The sequence below is a fragment of the Sceloporus occidentalis genome, unplaced genomic scaffold, assembly GCF_023333645.1.
Source record: "Sceloporus occidentalis isolate IW3139 unplaced genomic scaffold, rSceOcc1.0.p SCAF_5, whole genome shotgun sequence".
Taxonomy (NCBI): Eukaryota; Metazoa; Chordata; class Lepidosauria; order Squamata; family Phrynosomatidae; genus Sceloporus; species Sceloporus occidentalis.
Window position 1 is genome coordinate 48225082 of NW_028316985.1, and position 19727 is coordinate 48244808.

The window sequence follows — 19727 nt, forward strand, 5'->3', positions numbered from 1 at the left end:
TGCTTGGAGGAAGGAAAACATTTTCAATCTATATTAATATGACATTAATGAATGTAGACAACATGATGGGTACTTTACTCTGTTAGGAAATGTATAACATGCTCCAAGCACAACCACAACATATAAATAGATAAAAACTTTATTTACCAACGTTTTTGGGTTCTCTTAGGTTTTACATCTCAAGTTCAATAGTAGGTTGAGATTACAGTGGTTTATTATTTTAAACCAAATAACTGTTTCCCCAGATCCCATCAGCAATTTGTACCATGCTTAACAAAACACTACTTCAAAGATGGTGGCATGTATGCACTGATGTATTTCAAATAACCATTAATGCCAGTGGCACAGATGTGGTAAGCCTAACACGCGGCAGCAAATAGTAGGTTCTTATTGACACAGAGAAGCAACAGGTGAGAACAAAATTACTCCATAATGTTTAACATTCATCCTTTAATTCTGAAAAAGAGGGGAGCAGACTGTAAGGAGACTGTAACAGGATTACAAAGTGATAAACATAATTTACCATTATGAAACACATCTTAATATCACATTACAGAATTTGATGTGCTATGGACATGCACTCATTGAAGCCCATCTGGCTATGCAACTAATTCAGTAGAATTCCAAGCATTTTTATACAAAACCTATTTACATCATCAATACATTTGGAGAAAGATGAGCATTCCACATTGTATTTTTTAAACAGATATACATTCCAATCTATGCTAACCAAAATATCCAGGAGAATTTAATTTTGATCCTTCCCCCTCTTGTGATCAGGATTTGTACTGAGCAGTAACTGAGTTTAGTGAAAGTATCTTAGGTCAGCTATGGATTAGGCCGTCTCAACCACAGACCAGTATGAAATTAAAAATGATTATTGTATGTACACATCCAGATTTGTTCTTTTGGTTAATAATCACAGACGTACTATTGAATCTTAAATCATATTGCACAAATAAATTACAGGTACAAATAATGTTATTACTCTGACATTTATAAAACTTCTTTGCCAAGAAATGAAAAGGCAGGAAAAAAAATAGGCAGAGTAAAATACATCATATATAACTGCTTAGGAACTTTGCATTTGTGGTATGCAAAAATGAGGGCAACTCACAGGCCTCCTGAAAAGAAACAGATCTCCATATTTTTTTAAATGCTGAAAGTCCAACTACTATTTCAAAGGTTTTCCTTTCTTTTTGCCACTTCCCCATCCACCGCTGAGCTGAACCGGATGATCTCGAAATGATATCCGCTCCTTATGTGAGGGTCCCAAAAGTGATCTCTCAGGTGCAGGTGCATCCTTTTCTACACAAGCAGAAATTAATACCAATTTCAAAATCAAAGTGCCATTCCTCAAGACTAGTCAATTGATTTTGCATTTAACAGGAATGCAGTAGCATCTCAGCATGGTCTACTTTCATTACTTAAATCTTCATTGATAAGGTTTTAGAAGAATATCAAAAATACATGGAAGCCATTAACTGATTAAGATGCTTTCATCTCTGTGATAATTTATGGAAATCTCTCTCTCATACACATTCTTTTGTCTAAATGCAAAGAATGTTGACTTAAAAAGTCATTGGCTGGAAAATCATATTGAACACATTTTTTTGAAAGAAGAAATCTCAAGGCTGATAAAAATTGCATGATGAGAATTGAAAGCTCTTTGACTACTCTTATTTACCAGAATATCTCCAATTAAAATATACACTTTTAACACATCATTAAGGATTTCCATAAATTGCACCTATTATTTGTTAACATTTACATGCTATTATCCAAGGAGAAAAGAGAAAAGGAATTTCAATGGAACCTAATTCCAAGAAAGAGTGCTCAGCATCAGTGATTGTGAGAAAGCTGGGAAAAGTATGTGTCTGTACATATGGGCATGGACACATATACAACACACTTAAGTTATCACTGTTTCCTGATGTATCCAATTATTTCTTTGCAATCTGCAGAACAATACATTTCATGCATGTACATTTAAAATAATTTTAAACAAATGACACAGAAAGACCTTTTCATTGGTTCTGACATCTTTTAACCACATGAAGAAAATCACAGATGAGTTATAGATCCAACTGGTTACTATTTTAACTGCTCAGTCCAACATGCGCTAGTCAGACATCCACCCAGTGAAATGCCTCTCTTTAGCTGCCATTTAATTCAATGAATAAGAAATAGGAAAAGTAAACCTAGATACAGAAATCTGTAATTTTATTCAAATGTTCAGTCTTCAAAGGTAACTATAAATATTTAGTTGTCAACAGTAGTTTATAGAAGTACCTGAGTACTGCAGACCTCTATGTATGCCTTAAAAACCTGATCCACACAAAACAGCCACTGTATGAAAGCCACTGAAAATTCCCTAGTCTGTAAGCCATTCTACACAAACAGCTTGCTTATATGGGGAATGCTGCCAAGGAGAACAATTTAAAATAGTCTCTTTTTGAAAACTGCTTTCTCCATCTAGGTTTTTTAAGTACTGGAGTACTGCATGTAAACAGTTAACAGACCATTTTGCACACAACTTGCCATAATGCATCTAGCAATTCAAATGCAAACATTCCATCATACATCCACCAAGTTAAATTCAATGCTGCCTGAATGGAACTATACAGATTTCCCCACCCTTCCTTTCATTAGCCAGACAACCATTACTGTAAAATCTGGGGTGAATGATTTGTGCCTGTTGGCTGCTCCTTATTCATAGCCTTCAAAGCCAGAAGGATCCTATCCATTTTCTCCTGCAGCCTAGCTGGTCCATAGGAGAAGGCAGTTCCTTGGCTTTCAGAATCACTGGGAGATGGGAGAGGTGAAATCCTTTCCCATTCTCAGTGACCCTGCTCCCAAGATAACTGTTTTCCTGAAGCTACTAGGAACGCATGTAGGTCTCCAGTCAGCATCTGATGTAATTAAAAACTGAAATGTTGTGCATCTCTCCTCTAAATGCCCCTGAGCTAGGAAGAAGGTTCTCTCTGATAGTCTTTATCAGAAAAACAGCATCTGCTTGTTACACATTCACTGAAAGAGGGAGCACTAAAAATACCTGAGCATTTGCTTGGAAATAGATGGCACCTCTGAGACTTTGCAGGAGCCAGCATGGCAGAGTGGTTTGAACAGTGGATTCTTGACTCCAGAGGCCAGAGTTTGAATCCCTGCTCGGCCATGGAAACCCACTGGGTGACCTTGGACAAATCACACACTCTCAGCCTCAGGTTCACCTTAGATTTGTCATAAATCAGAAACAACTTGAATGTGCACAACTACAACATGGACTTTGCAACAAAATGTTGCAGTGTATTCCCTATCCTTTAAATGTTATGATCCCAGTCGGATTTCAGCCAGCCTGGGAAAACAGCCTGATAGCAATGTTTGGGGTCTGCATAGGACTATACCTGTTTTTAAATTTTTTAGAAACAGTATTTGAATATGTTTTAAAATAACACACACACACACACTCACACACACACGCCATATGCCCTTCCTCTCTTTTCCATGGAATTCCTATTCCATGTTATATAAAGTTAATGATTTCAGGATCAAGGCTAGTAGCTAGCGCTTTGTTTTTTAATCTTGAGGCATGTGTTCCATCCAACTGTAATACGCATCTCTCAATTATAATACCATAAGCTCTCAGCAGGCTTAATTTCTTCGCCCCTGCTTCCTACCCTACCAGAACCCATCAAAATCCCATGGGTCAACTGCCCTCAACCTCAGACTTGATTGCTAGGTTTACACTGTCCATCCAATGTCTGGCTCCTTTATACCTTTCCTCCCCAACTTACATGGGCATGAGAGCTATACACAGAAAACACTGCAGAAATGCAGAGTATTAATGTGGCTGGGACTGACCACCTACCCAAAATTAATAGCATAGATAGATGTTTTCTCTCTCTCTCTCTCTCTATCATTTTTATTTATTTCATTTCTATGCTGCCTTTCTCCCAGAAAGGGACTCAAGGTGGCTCACAGATAAAATGGTTTAAAAAGTTTTACAATAAAAAATTAAAAACAATTAAAATCAACTAGCTAAAAATGGTTGACATAAAAACATACAAAAGGTTTTTTACAACATCTAAAGCACCCCCAAAAGCTTTATTTAGTTGTCTGCCTGAACACATGAGGAGAAAAAAAAAATGTACAGAGGCAAGCTTGTGCCTGGAAACGCAATCCCAGTATGCCCACATGGAACATGCAATGGTCTGAAGAGCAACTCACATGGGTATTTTCAGGGCGGATGTTTTGTACATACCTCTGCCTCACTATTCACTTTTGGTCCTGGCAGCTTTAGGCAAACACTTAGATAGGGTTCCTATCTTTCATGTTTAATGTGAACCAGGCGATTCTATGTGTGCTACACAAAAAATAAATTACTTTACATCAGTGGAGGGGGACATTTAGTCAATTGAGCACCACATTCCCTCAGGATTTGGTGTTGTATGATTGTAGGCTTCATACAAGAGATAGGGAGAGGCAAAGCTGAGGAAAAGCAGAAGTGAGCAGGATATTCCTCCCTGCCACTTCAGTTTCTTTCTCTCCTTCCCCTCCTCCTTCTCCACCACTTCATCTATCCATTATTTCTCTTACTCTCACTCACACATTCATCCACACTCCCCCCAATTACACTCAAGCACAGATATCACCTATCCCCCATGCTGTCTTCTGTCTTTCTCTCACTCCTAATTTGTCAGTCCATCCACTTTTGTATCATTTTATCATTCCCTTATTAGTGCTCATCCATCGATTTTCTCCAACTGGGCACCATATCCTTTCATACATTTCTGTGCACATTTATTTTTTTCTAGCAGACAGACATGACCAGGAAGGAAGGATTGGGGGGGGGGGGGATAAAGAACGACAGAGAGATGTGGCTACATCAAGCAAAACAAGGGGGAAAAAGGAGACATTCAGGTGCATGGATTAGCTTAGAGGCCTGGCCATAGAATGCAGTAGTTAGCAAGACTCAAGCTTCTGCATGTACCTGCCTGCCTCAAACTAGTTTTTGTTGTCCAAGTCAATAGTGGTTTCTCTCGTTCTCTCTCTGCACTTCACAGTCACCAGCCTACCTGCTCGGGAAAGAGAATTCTAGTATCTTGTTTGTTCTGGCAGAGGAGAGATAGCAAGAGAGACAGGGGAGGAGCTGGGCTGGATGAAATGACGTGTGTGTGTACGTGTGGGTGTGCATATCTTAAAGTTGCCTGTTGATTTATGGTGATCCCATGAATTTCATAGGGTTTTTCGTAGGCAAGGAATACTCAGAGATAGTTTTGCCAGTTCCTCAGTGTGATATATGATTCAGAAGTCAGTATTTCCCATGTATGCTCTAGAACGTTGTTTTCTCTATGCAATCTTCATTCTTTGGGCTGTGGATTCACTAAGGGCTGCAAAATGCATAGGGGTTTTCTTAATTTTAAAACCTGCATATATATTCTGCATACCTAGGGAGTCCTCCAAATATATCAAAACAAGTATCTTCTTTTGAGCAGTACCATTTTAGTGTATGTGTGTGTGTGCATGTGTGGGTGGAAGAGTAAAACGTTTCCCCCCTACATGCTATGGTCCCAAATTAAAATGAGATTACCACTGTGAACATGTAATTAACTCAATGGTCAATTTATGGCCTTCCAGTGGTGGATATGCTGGTTAGGACTGATGGGAGTTGTGGTCCTGCAACATCTTGATGGCCACACCTTCCTCAACCCTGAGATAAACTATATTTATGTCTGTAAAGTATATAAGCTATTTCCCTAACTTTGCTGTTTTTGTTGTTGCTTTCCTTCAAGTCATTTCCAACTTATGGTGACCCTAAGGTGAATCCATCATGGGGTTTACTTGGCAAGTTTCTTCAGAGGGAGTTTGCCTCTGCAATCCTCTGAGTCTGAGTCACTCTGATTTGCCCAAGGTCACCCAGTGGGTTTATACAACTGAGCTGGGATTTGAACCCTGGTCTCCAGAGTCGCAGTCCAACACTCAAGCCATTTAGAGACATCTAATTTCTAAACTCATTACATGAAGTTGTGATTAAGATTACAACCATAATCTCAAGGAAAGAAACAAATCCATGTGCCCATCTGAGGATTTGTATTGCTACCTTTTGGGCAAACTCAGCATTAATGGGAAAATATTCAGATTACTTTAGATTACTGAATGTTTTTTTTAGTTAGGTAGCACAAAGTTATGCTGTTTGGTTAATCGGAAATAATTCTGTACTTACAGTGAACTCCTTTCATTGAAATCATAAGAACCAGATAACAAACTCCATCTAAGAGCAACACTGTTGCTAATTCAGTTATGTCTTTGGTGAGGTTTCTAATTAAGCCAAGTGAGAAAACAACATTATTGAGTTTGTCTGTTTCCTTAACTAAAGGAATAGCTTTAAGGCTGGAAAACGTTGTTAAAGAAAAAAGAAACAACAAAAAAAAGGAAGGAGGAACAGCTTAGGGTTGTTGAAGCTGCTGTTTTTGTGTGGAAGATTCAATCCTTCTTTTGTGTTTAGGCTAAAAAAAGAGCTCCAGGCTATTGTTTCTGTATGACATCCTTGATCCAATATTTATCATTACAGGTTGCTGCTATTCTAAATGTTGTAAGGGCATGAATTGTTTCTTTGTCTCTCTTTATGAAGTCCATTTTCCTTTCTTTCTTGCTTCCTACTCACTATTTCTGCCTCTGGAAATATTTAGAGTTGTTTTGATTTATCAAAAAGTATTATTCTAAAGTGGCTTGGCAGATCTGCTTTGGAAGATTCAATGAAACATGCAACAAGATAACCACTTAAACCTGAGCCACATATTGCAACCCATCTCAAGCATCTCGTTAGGAAAATGTAACTGAAAGGAATGGGAGATGAGAAAGAGCACCACTGTGCTCCCAAATCTCACTCTTTCTAATATGGTTTGCAGAGAAGAAAATCCAGTTGGGTTACATCCAGGGCTTTGTTTAGGACTGAAAGAGAATCTGAGCAGAAAACAGGATATGGAGTTACTTTTCAAAATGCAACCTTTCTTTGGTTAAAACAGTATCAAAACATTTATTTCTGTTTACTAGCACTATGAATATAGTGTGTGTGTTTGTGTGTGTTTGTGTGTGTGTATGCCAGGAACTCATGAGCTAGCCTTTTAACTTCACAAGCTTTACTTGCAACAAAGAAGCTTCTGTTATTAAAATTTACATCAAGAGCTTGTAGCTCCAAAGCTCTAGAAAGAACTGTGCTAGTCAAGCATATATAGTATTGCCTTTTCATACCTCAACAATGTTATTTAGGTTGTTGGAAATTCTCATTGTGTTATACTTTTAGAAGTTTCTACTTGATGATAAAGAGAATGGATCGGTAGTTAGTACTTCCTGGAATCTTTACCTTATTCTTACTGCCAGTTAGAAGAGTCTGTTAGGCACCCCAAATGTAAAATGGTTGCCAGTAGAAAAATGACTTCTAATAATCCTTGTCCTTTCTCTGATGTACTATTGGAATAGGAAATGGAAAGACTCTGGGAAGAATCAACCCGGGAGGCCCATGGAAGCTCAATGAAAAGTACAGGAATTTTGCCAGGACAGAGCCCTATTTTTGAATATCCCCTATCCATTTTAGAAGGTTCACAGCACCAAAGTTCTGGGCCAAAATCTGCCTACAATCTTCACATCCCTATGTTTTGCTGAAAATTGTTCATGCAAGACCTCCAGCTGCAATGAATTTGTTAGGAGGAGACAAAGGCAAGCAGAAGAGAGCAGAGTTCTCCCTTTCTTCTTTTTACCAATGGGCTAACATTCCTTTGCAAAGTTGCTAAAGCCCCATGTCTTATACGGCTTTACCAAGCACCATTCTTTTCAGACTCATGTTTTGTCATATTAGCCACAAATTATACAAAGAAACCATTTTTCTTTATATATTAAATCAGTAACACCATGATGAAAAGAAAACCTCTTAATAAAAACAATGATGAAATAAGAGAAATAGAGAACTGCTTCTTCCAAGTTAGGGCCCAAACAGACAGGCCAAAATAAAGCTGTTTTGGGTCACTTTGGAGGTATGCTGTTTAAATGATGCATGTGTCCTAAGAGGCTGGAAGCTGCGCCAAAGCCACGCTCCAGTCCTAAAGACTGGAGCACAGCTTTGATGCAGCTTCTGGTCTCTTAAGATGCATGTGTCATTTAAACAGCATACCTCCAAAGTGACCTGAAGCAGCTTCATTTTGGCCTGTCTGTTTGGGCCCTTAGTCTCATTCTGCCTCATTCTGTGTGCAGACAATTCACTTCTGCCATAATTTCTAGAACAGAAGCAGAATGTACTCTGCCATTCTAGAAATAGTAAATCTGGATAGTAAATATGGCCCCTCATGGTGAGCCTCTCTGGCAGTGATTTGAGGGGATCAGTGACCCCACTAACTTCTCACTGCAACTGAGGTTTCTGGGCCTCTTATGGAGGATCTAGTGAAGTATCAGGATAACCTTGTAGAATCTTCATAGTTCAGTAGCAATGTTCCTTGATTGATATATCAAAGGCCTGAACCATAGAAGGTAGGTGGCTTCATGTTCTCATGCTGCTCTAGGTCTGCGCTATATGCTACTTCCTGAGCTCATGTACAATATTCTATTTCTGTTTCTAGAAATCCTTCCAAACAGACCAAGCTTCTAGATTTCATTTGGCCTGGAATTCTTCCAGATCTTAGCAATTTCTAACACTCTGGCAATCTGCATGAATGTTGAGTCACACTGGAATTAGAAGGATTAACTTCCAGCTTGTGTGCTTAATACTGGAGTATAAAATTGTACTGGAATATAATACTAGGATATTAAACTGTGTGAAGCCTACTGAAAAAGGCTTTTGCAAGTCATTCAACTAACTGTAGGTTGCTTTTCTTTCCAGTTATACAAAATGTTATAAATATTCTTTCAGGTGCTTGCATACACAAAACAATTACTGAATTCACCATCTGCTGAAACGACTTCTTAAAACTGGAAATGAATGCTCATTTTTCCAAGCAGTAAATTCTTTGCTTTTAAATCTGTTTTCTTTGTTAATCATTTGTTCTGGTCTCTCGCTGCCTTTTGACTAAATCTCCTGTTCCTTAACAGATGTCAAAGTTGACATATATTCTGTTTTTATAAGTAATGCCACATAGGAAATACCTGGAAATTTTTTAACAAAGAGAGAGATCAAGAGGTGGGGTGGGGGAGAGAAGACTTTGCAAATCAGTTAGTTGGACATGCAAGCAGTTTGCTAAGGCGTCATAGACTTTTCATGAGCATATAAAGCACTGCATGACTTAATTTATAATTTATATCAAAGCTCTTAGCATAGTGTATTACCCAATAGCACAGACAGGGGGAAAAGCAATGTTATAAACAAAGAGTAACCAGAATAAATCCCTCTCAGCAAAATTGTTTATATCCATTTGAAATTTTATGAAATAAAATGAGTTGACTATTTTTGGACTGAAGTAATTGTTACAGCTATTTCCCCCAAATATCATTTATTTACTCCCTACTGAAATTCTTTATCCTGTATGTTGTATGTACAAGTTTTAATAATTTAAACATATATATATAGTGTGATACATCTGAAATAAACTGAGTTTACTAGGCTTGGGATGAAGTAGCTGTTAAAGCTATTTTATCCCCAAATATTGTTTCTTCATTCCTTACTGAAATTCTTTATTCTAAAAGTTCTATGTAAAGTTTTAACAATTTAAACAAAATATAATAATAATTGTAAGCTGCCCTGAGAGCCATTAGGGCTGAAGGGCGGGGTATAAATAACATAAATAAATAACTAAAATAAATAAATAATGGATATAGTGATAAAGTTATTGAAAGTTTTGCCAAAGTTTCCTCAAAGCAAAGCTATGATCAACATCTGAAAATGTATTAATGCACATATACAAAATTCGGAGCAGATACTTTTCACTAGTGAGGCAGGAGGTGAAAGAGTATTTTGGTTAGAGGGAATCAACTACTTAATATTCTCTATTTACCATTAAAATAAGAAAATAAATAAATAAAAGAATTGGAACTCAAGGGATTTCTATGTATATATTCTAATTTAATGGGTATATATGGATGATATTTGCAATCAGAGTAATTTAGCACTGCAATTATTTCATATTTGAAATTATTAAAAGTATTTATAGGAAACTATTAAAATCATCATAGCAACTGTTGATATGGGGGGAAAGTGTTCTGGAAAATGACTTTTTTATGCTAAAATATCCTAGGTAGGTTTACTCAGAAATAAGTCTGTTTAATGGAGTTTTTCCAGGCAGTATGCACATGACTACAGTCTCAATCATCTCGAGCCTTTGCCAATAGCCTGGATCCAGAAAAGGAAAGGAAAGGACAGGAAAAGAGAAATTTGACATTGCTTTTTTGCACAACTCCCAATAGTACATAGCAAAACTCTTTTGAAATGGAGTTTAATTAAAGGAGTAAAATTTGGTCCAAAGTAAAAGTTAACAGAGTTGACTGGTGGCACTAAGCTCTTTGGTGCATGGAAAATAGCTATTTGGAACACAGACGATAAACCAATTGCTAAAATTATAACAGAACAGAAAAACTCCTACTAAAATTAGGCAGAAAAAATAGAAATGAACATAGTAATATAAACAATATATTTAGCTGTAATTATTATTCAAACTATTATTAAGTAACACCTTTTCTCCTCCTAGTTGTTATTAATTCTGTAATTCCTTTTTCTAGTAAACTATTTCTTTTCAGCTTTGTTCTTCCCAAACATTTTCCCCCTTAAAAGGAAACCTTCTGAATAAAGGTTCCTTGGTTTTTATATTCAACATACACCTTGATTTTAAACGTTTGTGTTGCTATATTTTTCCACCAATAACATTTCTATGGTCTAAATCTACCAGGAGTCTCAATTAGAATAGGTCTACTGAATCAACTGTTGAATGGTGAGTCAAGAGTTACATATATCCATGTGATTTAATGAGTGTACTCTGGTTGGGATTTGAAACAGGATTCAGTCCTATGAAAGCAGAACTTACAACATTCTTTGCCATCACTTAGGTATTGCCACAGCAGGTCTTAGTATTAGAACATAAACATATGGATTAACCACGTATAACTATTTGTTCACAATTAGATTCAATCACCCCAACCCCCAAGAAGTTCAGGTCATTATTGATTAATATTTATGGGCTAATCAAGCAAATTCAGAAAGTTCTCACTTTGAAGTCTTAGTACCTAGGCTACTAACAAACAAACAAAAACCCTGATCCCTTTCTGTTAATTTCAGTGAAAGCTATCAGTGAGCAAGCAGTTTTAGCAGTGGAGCCTAAAAACTGGACAAATACTTCTCTTTAAAATATGAAATCTCTCAGGATTCAGTATGGCTACAGCAATGAATAATTAAATTAGCTGTTTTAATTAAACAAAATGTGGATAGCTTCACTTTTGCACCTGACAGAGTGTATAATACAAAAATGCCCTCCTCTGAACACACACAGATATGTGAATGCAGAAAGAGAATGAGTGAGCAAGAGACAGACAAACAGATACACAGACAGACAGACAGACGGACGGAGGGACATAGATACACATTTTATGTCTTTTCCCATCATATGTGTGTGTGCATGTGGGCATGTGTGCACATGCATTCACACACACAGTTTTATAAATCTCTACACACAATTCATATGAAGGGAAAATAACCTCTCAAGTAAGAGAAGAACTTAAGTAGAAGCTTAGCCATTAATGTCCTAGTAAGAATGTACTGTGATATTGAAACCAATCAGGTGATTTGAGATTTATCTAACTGATTATTAAAAGGAAAGCACAACTTACTTGAAGATCCTGCAGAGTGTCTGTGTGGCTGATTATTTTTTTCTCTGTTCTGAGTAAAAGTACTTGTGCTGGTCACGGAAACAAGCTCTAAATCTGTGTCTTCTCTCTTTACAGGACTTGTCTGGAAGCAGTGAGAGAGAATGTACACAATCAAGAAACAAAATATGACATTTTCTGAATGCGGCTCACATTACTCTCAAACAAACAAGCCGGCTCTGTCAAACAATCTTCTTCAGAATGATCCCACAATCCTTTATTGCTGCCCAGTCTGAACAAATGCACTATGTCAAAGCATTTTTGTAAATAGGAGTCGATCTTAAAATTGTGGTTTGTGATCAGAATCAGTGCAGCAATAAAAGACAACATTTTAGTACAGTAATTTTGAAGAAAATAAATCTTGCAGACAACTGATGAAACCTTAAACAGCTTAAGATCATTTACTGAGCAGTCTATAATTTAAAGTCAGAGATGGATGCCAGAAATGCTATATTTGATTATTTCTTGCCCTATTTGTCCTTAACCCAGAGCAAGTATCAATTCTATCCAACAATCATCCACTAAGTAATTTTATCTTTGCTACCTAACCAACTCTCCTTATAGTCTGCATAAGATAATTATATTAAAATACAACATTGATGAATTTCAAAGAACATAATACAGAAAAATTTCTTTCATGTATGAATTTATATTTAAAAGAGAGAACCAATAAATATTGAAACTAATTCATTGGCTTCATAAAATGCACATATCTAAGGAAAAATCTTAACATATTCTCTTACTCTGAATATATTGCAAATGCTCATATCTTAAATGTACACAATTTACGTTTAAGTAAGAAAAAGTAAGATTATTACTTATGTTCAAATTTATTTGCAGGAAATGATCACAGGCTTTGAGACTGGCATGCACCCTTCCAGTTTGCTTTTGCTGAGGTTGAAAGTGTTGTTTGTGAATGCAATGCTCATTACATGTAACAATTATACATTAAATAATAATTTGAATGTGTACTATTATTTACAGTTTTGTTATCTATCTTAATATTTTGAGTGCAATCAGTTGGTGCAATGGAAAGAAAGTTAAACACATTTAGATCACACTGCTGGAAACCAGACCTGGACACAAGTTAAATAGATATTTCTCAATTATTTAATCAGACTTCAGATCACTATTGTGTCTAATGTGACAGTTGTGACCATTAAGGCAACCATTAGATGTTGTTCTATTGTTAACTTATCCAATTCATCTTCTATAGAGGCTTTCTTTTTTTGTGGAAAGGGATCTTGCTGTTGGCTTGATTATGGAGTGTGCTCTGTGTGGGCTTCTCACATATTCAAAAGTTTCAATCAAAGAAGAAAAGTTACATTTAAAAAGTAATTTGTTTTTCTTACTCATTACAGTGCTTGAAGAGTAAACTGTTTCTGTTACAATGCCAGGAAACGTAATTTATGTTGCTTACTTCAATATTTTGCACTATTTTTCTTGACAAGAAAACTCTTAGGATGGATAATAGCATAGAATCTGAACAATCCCTGTCAGTATGCCTCTAAAAATGCCCTCAAATAGTTAAATTTTGAAAATAACTAGAAAGTATTACTTCTTACATAAATAAAACAACTTTCCTTCTATTTGTTTCATGACTTCATGAAGTCTTCATTCCCCAGAAATAAATAGTAACAAGCAATTATGTAATTTCTAACATTACTTCAAAGCTTTTGCCTTAAAAATCATATAGCAAGTTGCTGTCCATCTCTTAGAAAAGGTGTACATTTGGAAACATGTTTTGTAGGAAAGGGCTCTGTTTGCCAACCAGCGTCTGAAACCAAATGGAAGGACTTGTTCTTACTTCTAAAGGCTTTCACAAAATAGAAGCCATACATTTCAGAGATCACTTTTAGCTATGAACCCTCATTTGTTTTGTCCTGATGCTACCAAATATACTTCTAGTTCATGTACAACGTTGATCTGGTCTTGTGACCACTTGGAGAGGGTATAAAAACCTACTTCTTCCACACATTCTATGGCTGCTGAGAGGTCATTTGAACAGATTCTATTATTCTGATTTTTTTTTAAAAATTGCAGTTTATACTGTAGTTTCATTCTGTTGGAAGCCATCTGGACCAGTGCTACTTGAAGTCTCTGGACCAGTGCTGATTTCCAAGCCATCAGTTGCAGGTATGCTGTGAATTTCTAGGAAAGACACCCTCCCCCCCCCCCCCCCCCGTGTATCAATCATGATACACAAAAAAATTGCTGATCCCCCACATCAAATACCCTGAGAAGCACTGATCTGAAGTTTTGAAGAAATCAGGCCTAAATTTCTAAAATACAATATATATATGGTGGACATGCTTGGCTGTGTGAAATAGGCCCTTAAGAAATGCCTTGGAGCAATTTTGTAGGTGTGCACAAGAAAATCATTTGGATTTCTAGTCATTCTATAGCACTCTAGCCATGGATCTCTATTGGTCTGTTATCTTCTTTTTCAGTGTGGGCTATAGCAATAACAATTGGTACATCTGAGTACAGCCAGATTGCTTATTCATTACAGCAATAATTTCGCAAACAAACATCAGTGTGGTCAGGTGAGTACATACACCTATTTGTGTCTTAAATACCATTTAATGATTTCTGGGCAGTTATTAAAACATTCATAATGGCAGATACTAGAGAAAGGGCCTTTCTATTAGTGGCTCATAAGTTGTAAAACATCCCATGTGATGTACGATTGGCCCTATAATTTTAGCTTTTAAAAGAGCTAAGAAGACTTGTCTGTTTCAAAGTACTTTTAATGGAGATAATTTGTTGACTGGATTTTAAAACTTTTTTTGTGTTGGCATGAACTCAGGGTGCAGTGGATTGGGTTTTGAAATATCTAACAGTTTAAAATTGTGTTTTAAATCATATTGCTGAAATTGTAATGTTATAATTTTAAATGGTTGTTAAGCCACCTTTGGAGTACCTGCTCTGAAGGAAAACCTAGATTTTATTTAGGACATGCATGCACACTCACTTGCATGCATGCACATGAATGTGCACATACATACATACATACATACATACAAACAGAGAGACAGCTGGGTTCAGCATCTATCCTACCAAACGTAGAGTGTATGGTACGTAGAGTGTATGGTAACAATGCTGCCATTTTCTACACTGAGATAGCTTCTGTGAGTGAAAGATCCTAATACTCTTGAAGCTCCTGCACACCATAAAAAAACATCAAAAATCTGCTCCAGGGATCTGGAAAAGTCTTTGGGACATGTTTTCAAGCCCAGAAGAAGGCCACAAAGCTGAAAATCCCAATGCTACTTCTGGTATTATGTTGGATTTAGGCCTATGAGTTTAAATGGATGAATTTAGAAATCTAGTGCTTAACATTCACATTATGGAACACGGACAATTCAGGTCCAAGGAAGCAAAGTCAAGTTTTAAAGGGCAAATGCTTGTATTGCAGTACGTATCATTCTATTTTCTTTCCCACTCAGAAAGCCTATTGCTGGCAGATTTGGTAAAATATGTAAATTCTTTGAAATCTGCTGATCAATCAGGGAGGGGTACCTTATTAATGAATTAGAATGTTTTAATCGATCAATTCCTCTGGTATTGCATGTTGAAGCATTATGTTATTTATTAACTGAATTTTAGAGGATTTATACAGTATACTGCTGTTTAGGCATCAAAATATACCAGAGACATAAAATTAAAATGTTAATACAGAAGAACAATGATGACAGCAACATCAACAATCAATCAATACCAATCAATCAGTCAATTAACCATCAATTTTTAAATGGCCCAAAAGTAATTATTTTATATATTCTCTTGGTTTCCTTTAAATAAACATTTTGGCACAAGGAAAATAAAATATTTTTGTCTGATAATCAGCAAAGTGATAATACCAATAACCTTTATATAGTGATATCTCCTTTTAGCTTAATTTTTCTCTAAAGCTATAACATTATATGGAATGAAAGGAGTTTCCCTAGCTAGCATAAACAGTAGTGTTTTGAATATATCTGAGGGACAAAAGGATGGAGGGGACTTTTAAAGTATCAAACGGCACTTCAGACAAGTCTGTTCTGGATCCTAAAAGGATACTGTTAATCACTTAAGCATATGTATTTATTAGACTGACTAACAAAATATAATTAATGTTGTTCCAGCTTCCAGCTTCTTCAGCTGCTCTGAATATACAAGACTGGAGAAAGTAACACTGCAGGGAGAAAAATATTTTAGAATGCTAATATTTTGGAACTGCCAGAAGTTTTACATCTGCAATTTCTCCCCTACCAAAACCATAACACATTGTGAATGAATAATGTATCCTCTCTCTTTATTAAACCGAATGACATGCAGTGAGATCCAGATGGCAACCTTAAAGTCATATTTTGTTGTTCCACTGCAGTTCTGCTGACCACTTGATAGGACATGGAAATAGGCAAGAAGGCATCTATAAACAGGACAAAGGAATTGACTGTCCAGGGAACTGACTATCCAAGAACCTAGTGGGAAGTGTAGAGCACCTCTTTAAATCTCTCTCCCTCCCTCCCTCCCTCCCTCTCTTTCTCAACTTTTGTGTGTACAGCCACTGCATAAAATCTAGAATTATAAAGGAAGTGATTTGTTTGTTCTCTATAGCCTTATGTCTCCACTTATAACAACTGGGATAAGCATTACTCCCCGCCCCCGATCCTTGCCTTGCATTCATCATCTTAGATTTGCCACCTCTTGGGTTTTTGCAATGATTGCTTTTCCATTTTGGGGGTCCATATGGTTCATACTAAAACAAGGGGACAAATACTACTACGAAAGAAAAAGACCTCAAACAAAAAAGATGCACAGAGTAGCAGTTCTCAATATGGGATTTGGGTTGGATGCCAGTGCTTTTTTGTTCTCTTTTTGGGAAGCTGCCGCATGAAATATTTCTGAAGGTTTTTTCTTTTTGCTATGATAGATGAGCACAAGAAAACTTCTCTGATTCATTAAGTTTTTTTTAAAACACACACAGACACACACTAGAAACAACCATTGTCCTGCTGTCTTTTTGTTTTGGATCTGTACATTTCTCCCATTAGCCATATAACTAACATGGCTATTAATGGAAACAGGAGTGTTCATACACACCAAGCTGAAGTAAGAAGTTACACAAGTAGAGGAATAAGAGCCAGTGTGTTGTAGTGGTTTGAACTACTGGCTCTGGAATTCAGGGTTCAATTTCCTGCTATGGAAACCCACTGGGTAACCTTGGTTAAGTCCCACTCTCTCAGCCCCAGAAAATCTCATGACAGGTTCACTTTAGGGTTGCCATATATCAGAAATGACTTGAAGGCATACAACTACAAGCAGAATAAGCCACAATTTAGGACAATACATTCCAGTAGCCTGTGTCTTATGAATGTACAGAGATTTGTTTTTATGCAGTTGTAAAGATATGGAATTTAAAAACCCACACAACTATCCCATATGGGGTTCAAAACTATGTATAGTAAGATCAGACATTCATCATACTTTGTTCAGTGAAGCATATTCCTGCTTAACATTTAAAGAATTGTAGTGTTAATAATTCATTCAGGATTTTTAAAAAAAAAGTTGTGAGAAAAACATCTTACCACGAACTGAACTCTCCCTCCTTTGAGAACTTCTGGGTCTATCTTAGGCAAGAAGTGCTTGCTATATTGATTAGAAAACAGCAAATATGTCAACATAATAAAGGGCACCAGAAAGGATTAAAGATGGAATCTAAATAATTACTTCGGCCCCATACAGACAGGCCAAAATAAAGCTGCTTCGGGTCACTTTGGAGGTACACTGTTAAAATGATGTATGCCTCCCAAGAGTCCGAAAACCATGCCAAAACCACACTCCAGTCCTTAGGCCTAAAGCATGGCTTTGGTGCAGCTTCCGGAACCTTAGGATGCATGTATCATTTAAACAGCATACCTCCAAAGTGACCTGAAGCAGCTTTATTTTGGCCTGTCTATATGGGGCCTTCAATTACTCCAAAGGCTTGAGCTTTCTAGTTGAGATGTTGGCTGTATCTTCAAGCAGCAGACCTAAACCACATCATACAGACATATGGCTTGCCCAAGTTTTTTCCCTGTTTTCCAAGAGAGGTGTTGCTATGCATGGTGAAAGGGTGGGGAAAAGCTGCTGTTTAAGAAACCAAAGCTTGTCCGGGCAGATATATATACTCTTGGACCCTGGCCTAAGACTACAAGCTCAAATGTATTTAATGGTTGTTAAGTTTAGCTGAAATCAGTGGGACTAACTTCCTGATAAACGTGTCTCCTACTACCTGGAAACTACTGGTTATCAAATGTTTAGCTAAATATCATTAAGATTTCTGGCTCTCATTTACAGTGGGTTTAAGGAACATTATTTTTAACAATTTGGTCAGAACAGATAAGGTAATCAGTTACTGCCAAGACGTTTAAGATAAAATTCTCAAAATGCAAATTCTTTAATAACTAAAAATTTATCAAATTTGCCAGTTTATTGAAAGAGTATAAATTACACACATCATTATCTGATCTTGCTCAAACAGTTGACTATAGAGCAATAAACTTGGTTTTTGTTAGATAAGTCTATCAGCTGTTTGACCACCAGCGTTCATACTTTTTTCTTTCTGATGTTTTGCCATCAAGTTCAGGATAAGTAGAATCGGGCATATTATCTGAATGATCTTAACACATGCTGTTACAGTTATTAATGTTCCATACCCATCTAGAAAATTAACTCAATAAGATTTATGAACAATTAAATTACATATGTTCTTCCTTTTGAAAAACTAGTATTTTGTTTTTAAATGAAATCCTATGCATGCTTACTTAGAGGTCCCAGACCAAATGGGATTTAATTTCAGATAGGATTATAGCCCAGATTTAAAAAACACACAAACCATAAAAACAACAAGAAACAAAAAACAAGAAAAAAACCACACTGATGACAGAATTACAGATAAACTCCCACAGCAATACTCAATTTATTATTTTAATATTTTAATTAAATGTCTGATGCAGAGAAGTATGTATCATTTAAAGCATCAAAATGTTCACATGCATGCTATAAAGTCTAAAAGGGGTACCAAAAATAATTCTACTTTGAAAGGTTAATTTGCAAAAATTTACATTGTAGTGATTTTTAAAAATTATTATTTTGTATAAAGGCTCTTTGCTAAAATACAATAAACTGGGATGGATATATTTTAATTAAGTATCATTTAATTCTTTAATAGTATATTGCCTAAGTATTTATATTTTTTCTACCTTTTCAATGACCACAGCCTTGATGATCATAGCCTTAATATACAATAGAACTGTATCTTATTTTAATGAGAGTCATACAAAGAGTTGAGGACTTCAGACTTATAAATATTTACTTGGAAGCAATGATCTTACTTCAAATAAATGTCTTTAGGGAAGTAGCCTTTGTTACTGCGTCCTACTTGAAATGGTTACTGCAAGCAGATGTTCACAATAAATATATGTGTAGGTAAACTATAATTAGATAACTTTAAAAGTGAGGAACATTACTTTGTAATTACTTCAAAAGAAATGCTTCTGCTTTAGAAACCTCCTAATTATAACAAAAACATTTTACATATCTATCTTGTTATCACTGTCCATTAATACATCAATAAAAAGTAGAAATAGACCTGTATAGATTCAATGCAATCTCACATGAATAGGGCACAGACGAGTCATAACACTGGTAACCAGAGGGAATGCTAGATTGCCATACTGTGTGCGCAGCAAGTTGTATAGTTGTACTGTATGGTATTATACTAAAATGTATTGCTTTCTGGGGTGTGTGCATGTATGTGCCTTCAAGTCATCTGTTGACTTATGGTGACCCCATGAATTTCATAGGGTTTCCTAAGGCACCTCCTCAGAGATGGTTTTGCCAATTCCTTCCTCTGAAATAAAGCT

At 36.3% G+C, this 19727-nt stretch overlaps 1 protein-coding gene across 2 annotated transcripts in view; it reads right to left on the reverse strand.

Annotated features, from left to right (window-relative positions):
• Nucleotides 1-435: 435 nt before the first annotated feature.
• Nucleotides 436-19727, reverse strand: part of LRRIQ1 (leucine rich repeats and IQ motif containing 1) — a 132553-nt gene continuing 113261 nt past the window's right edge. For both annotated transcript variants that reach the window (XM_089524009.1, XM_089524010.1), the window contains 3 exons: nucleotides 17409-17469; nucleotides 11800-11920; nucleotides 436-1308 (listed from right to left, as the gene is read on the reverse strand). In XM_089524009.1, the coding sequence (XP_089380135.1) occupies nucleotides 1175-1308; nucleotides 11800-11920; nucleotides 17409-17469 (316 nt within the window). In that variant the 3' untranslated portion in view covers nucleotides 436-1174. The remainder of the gene's footprint in view (nucleotides 1309-11799; nucleotides 11921-17408; nucleotides 17470-19727) is intronic.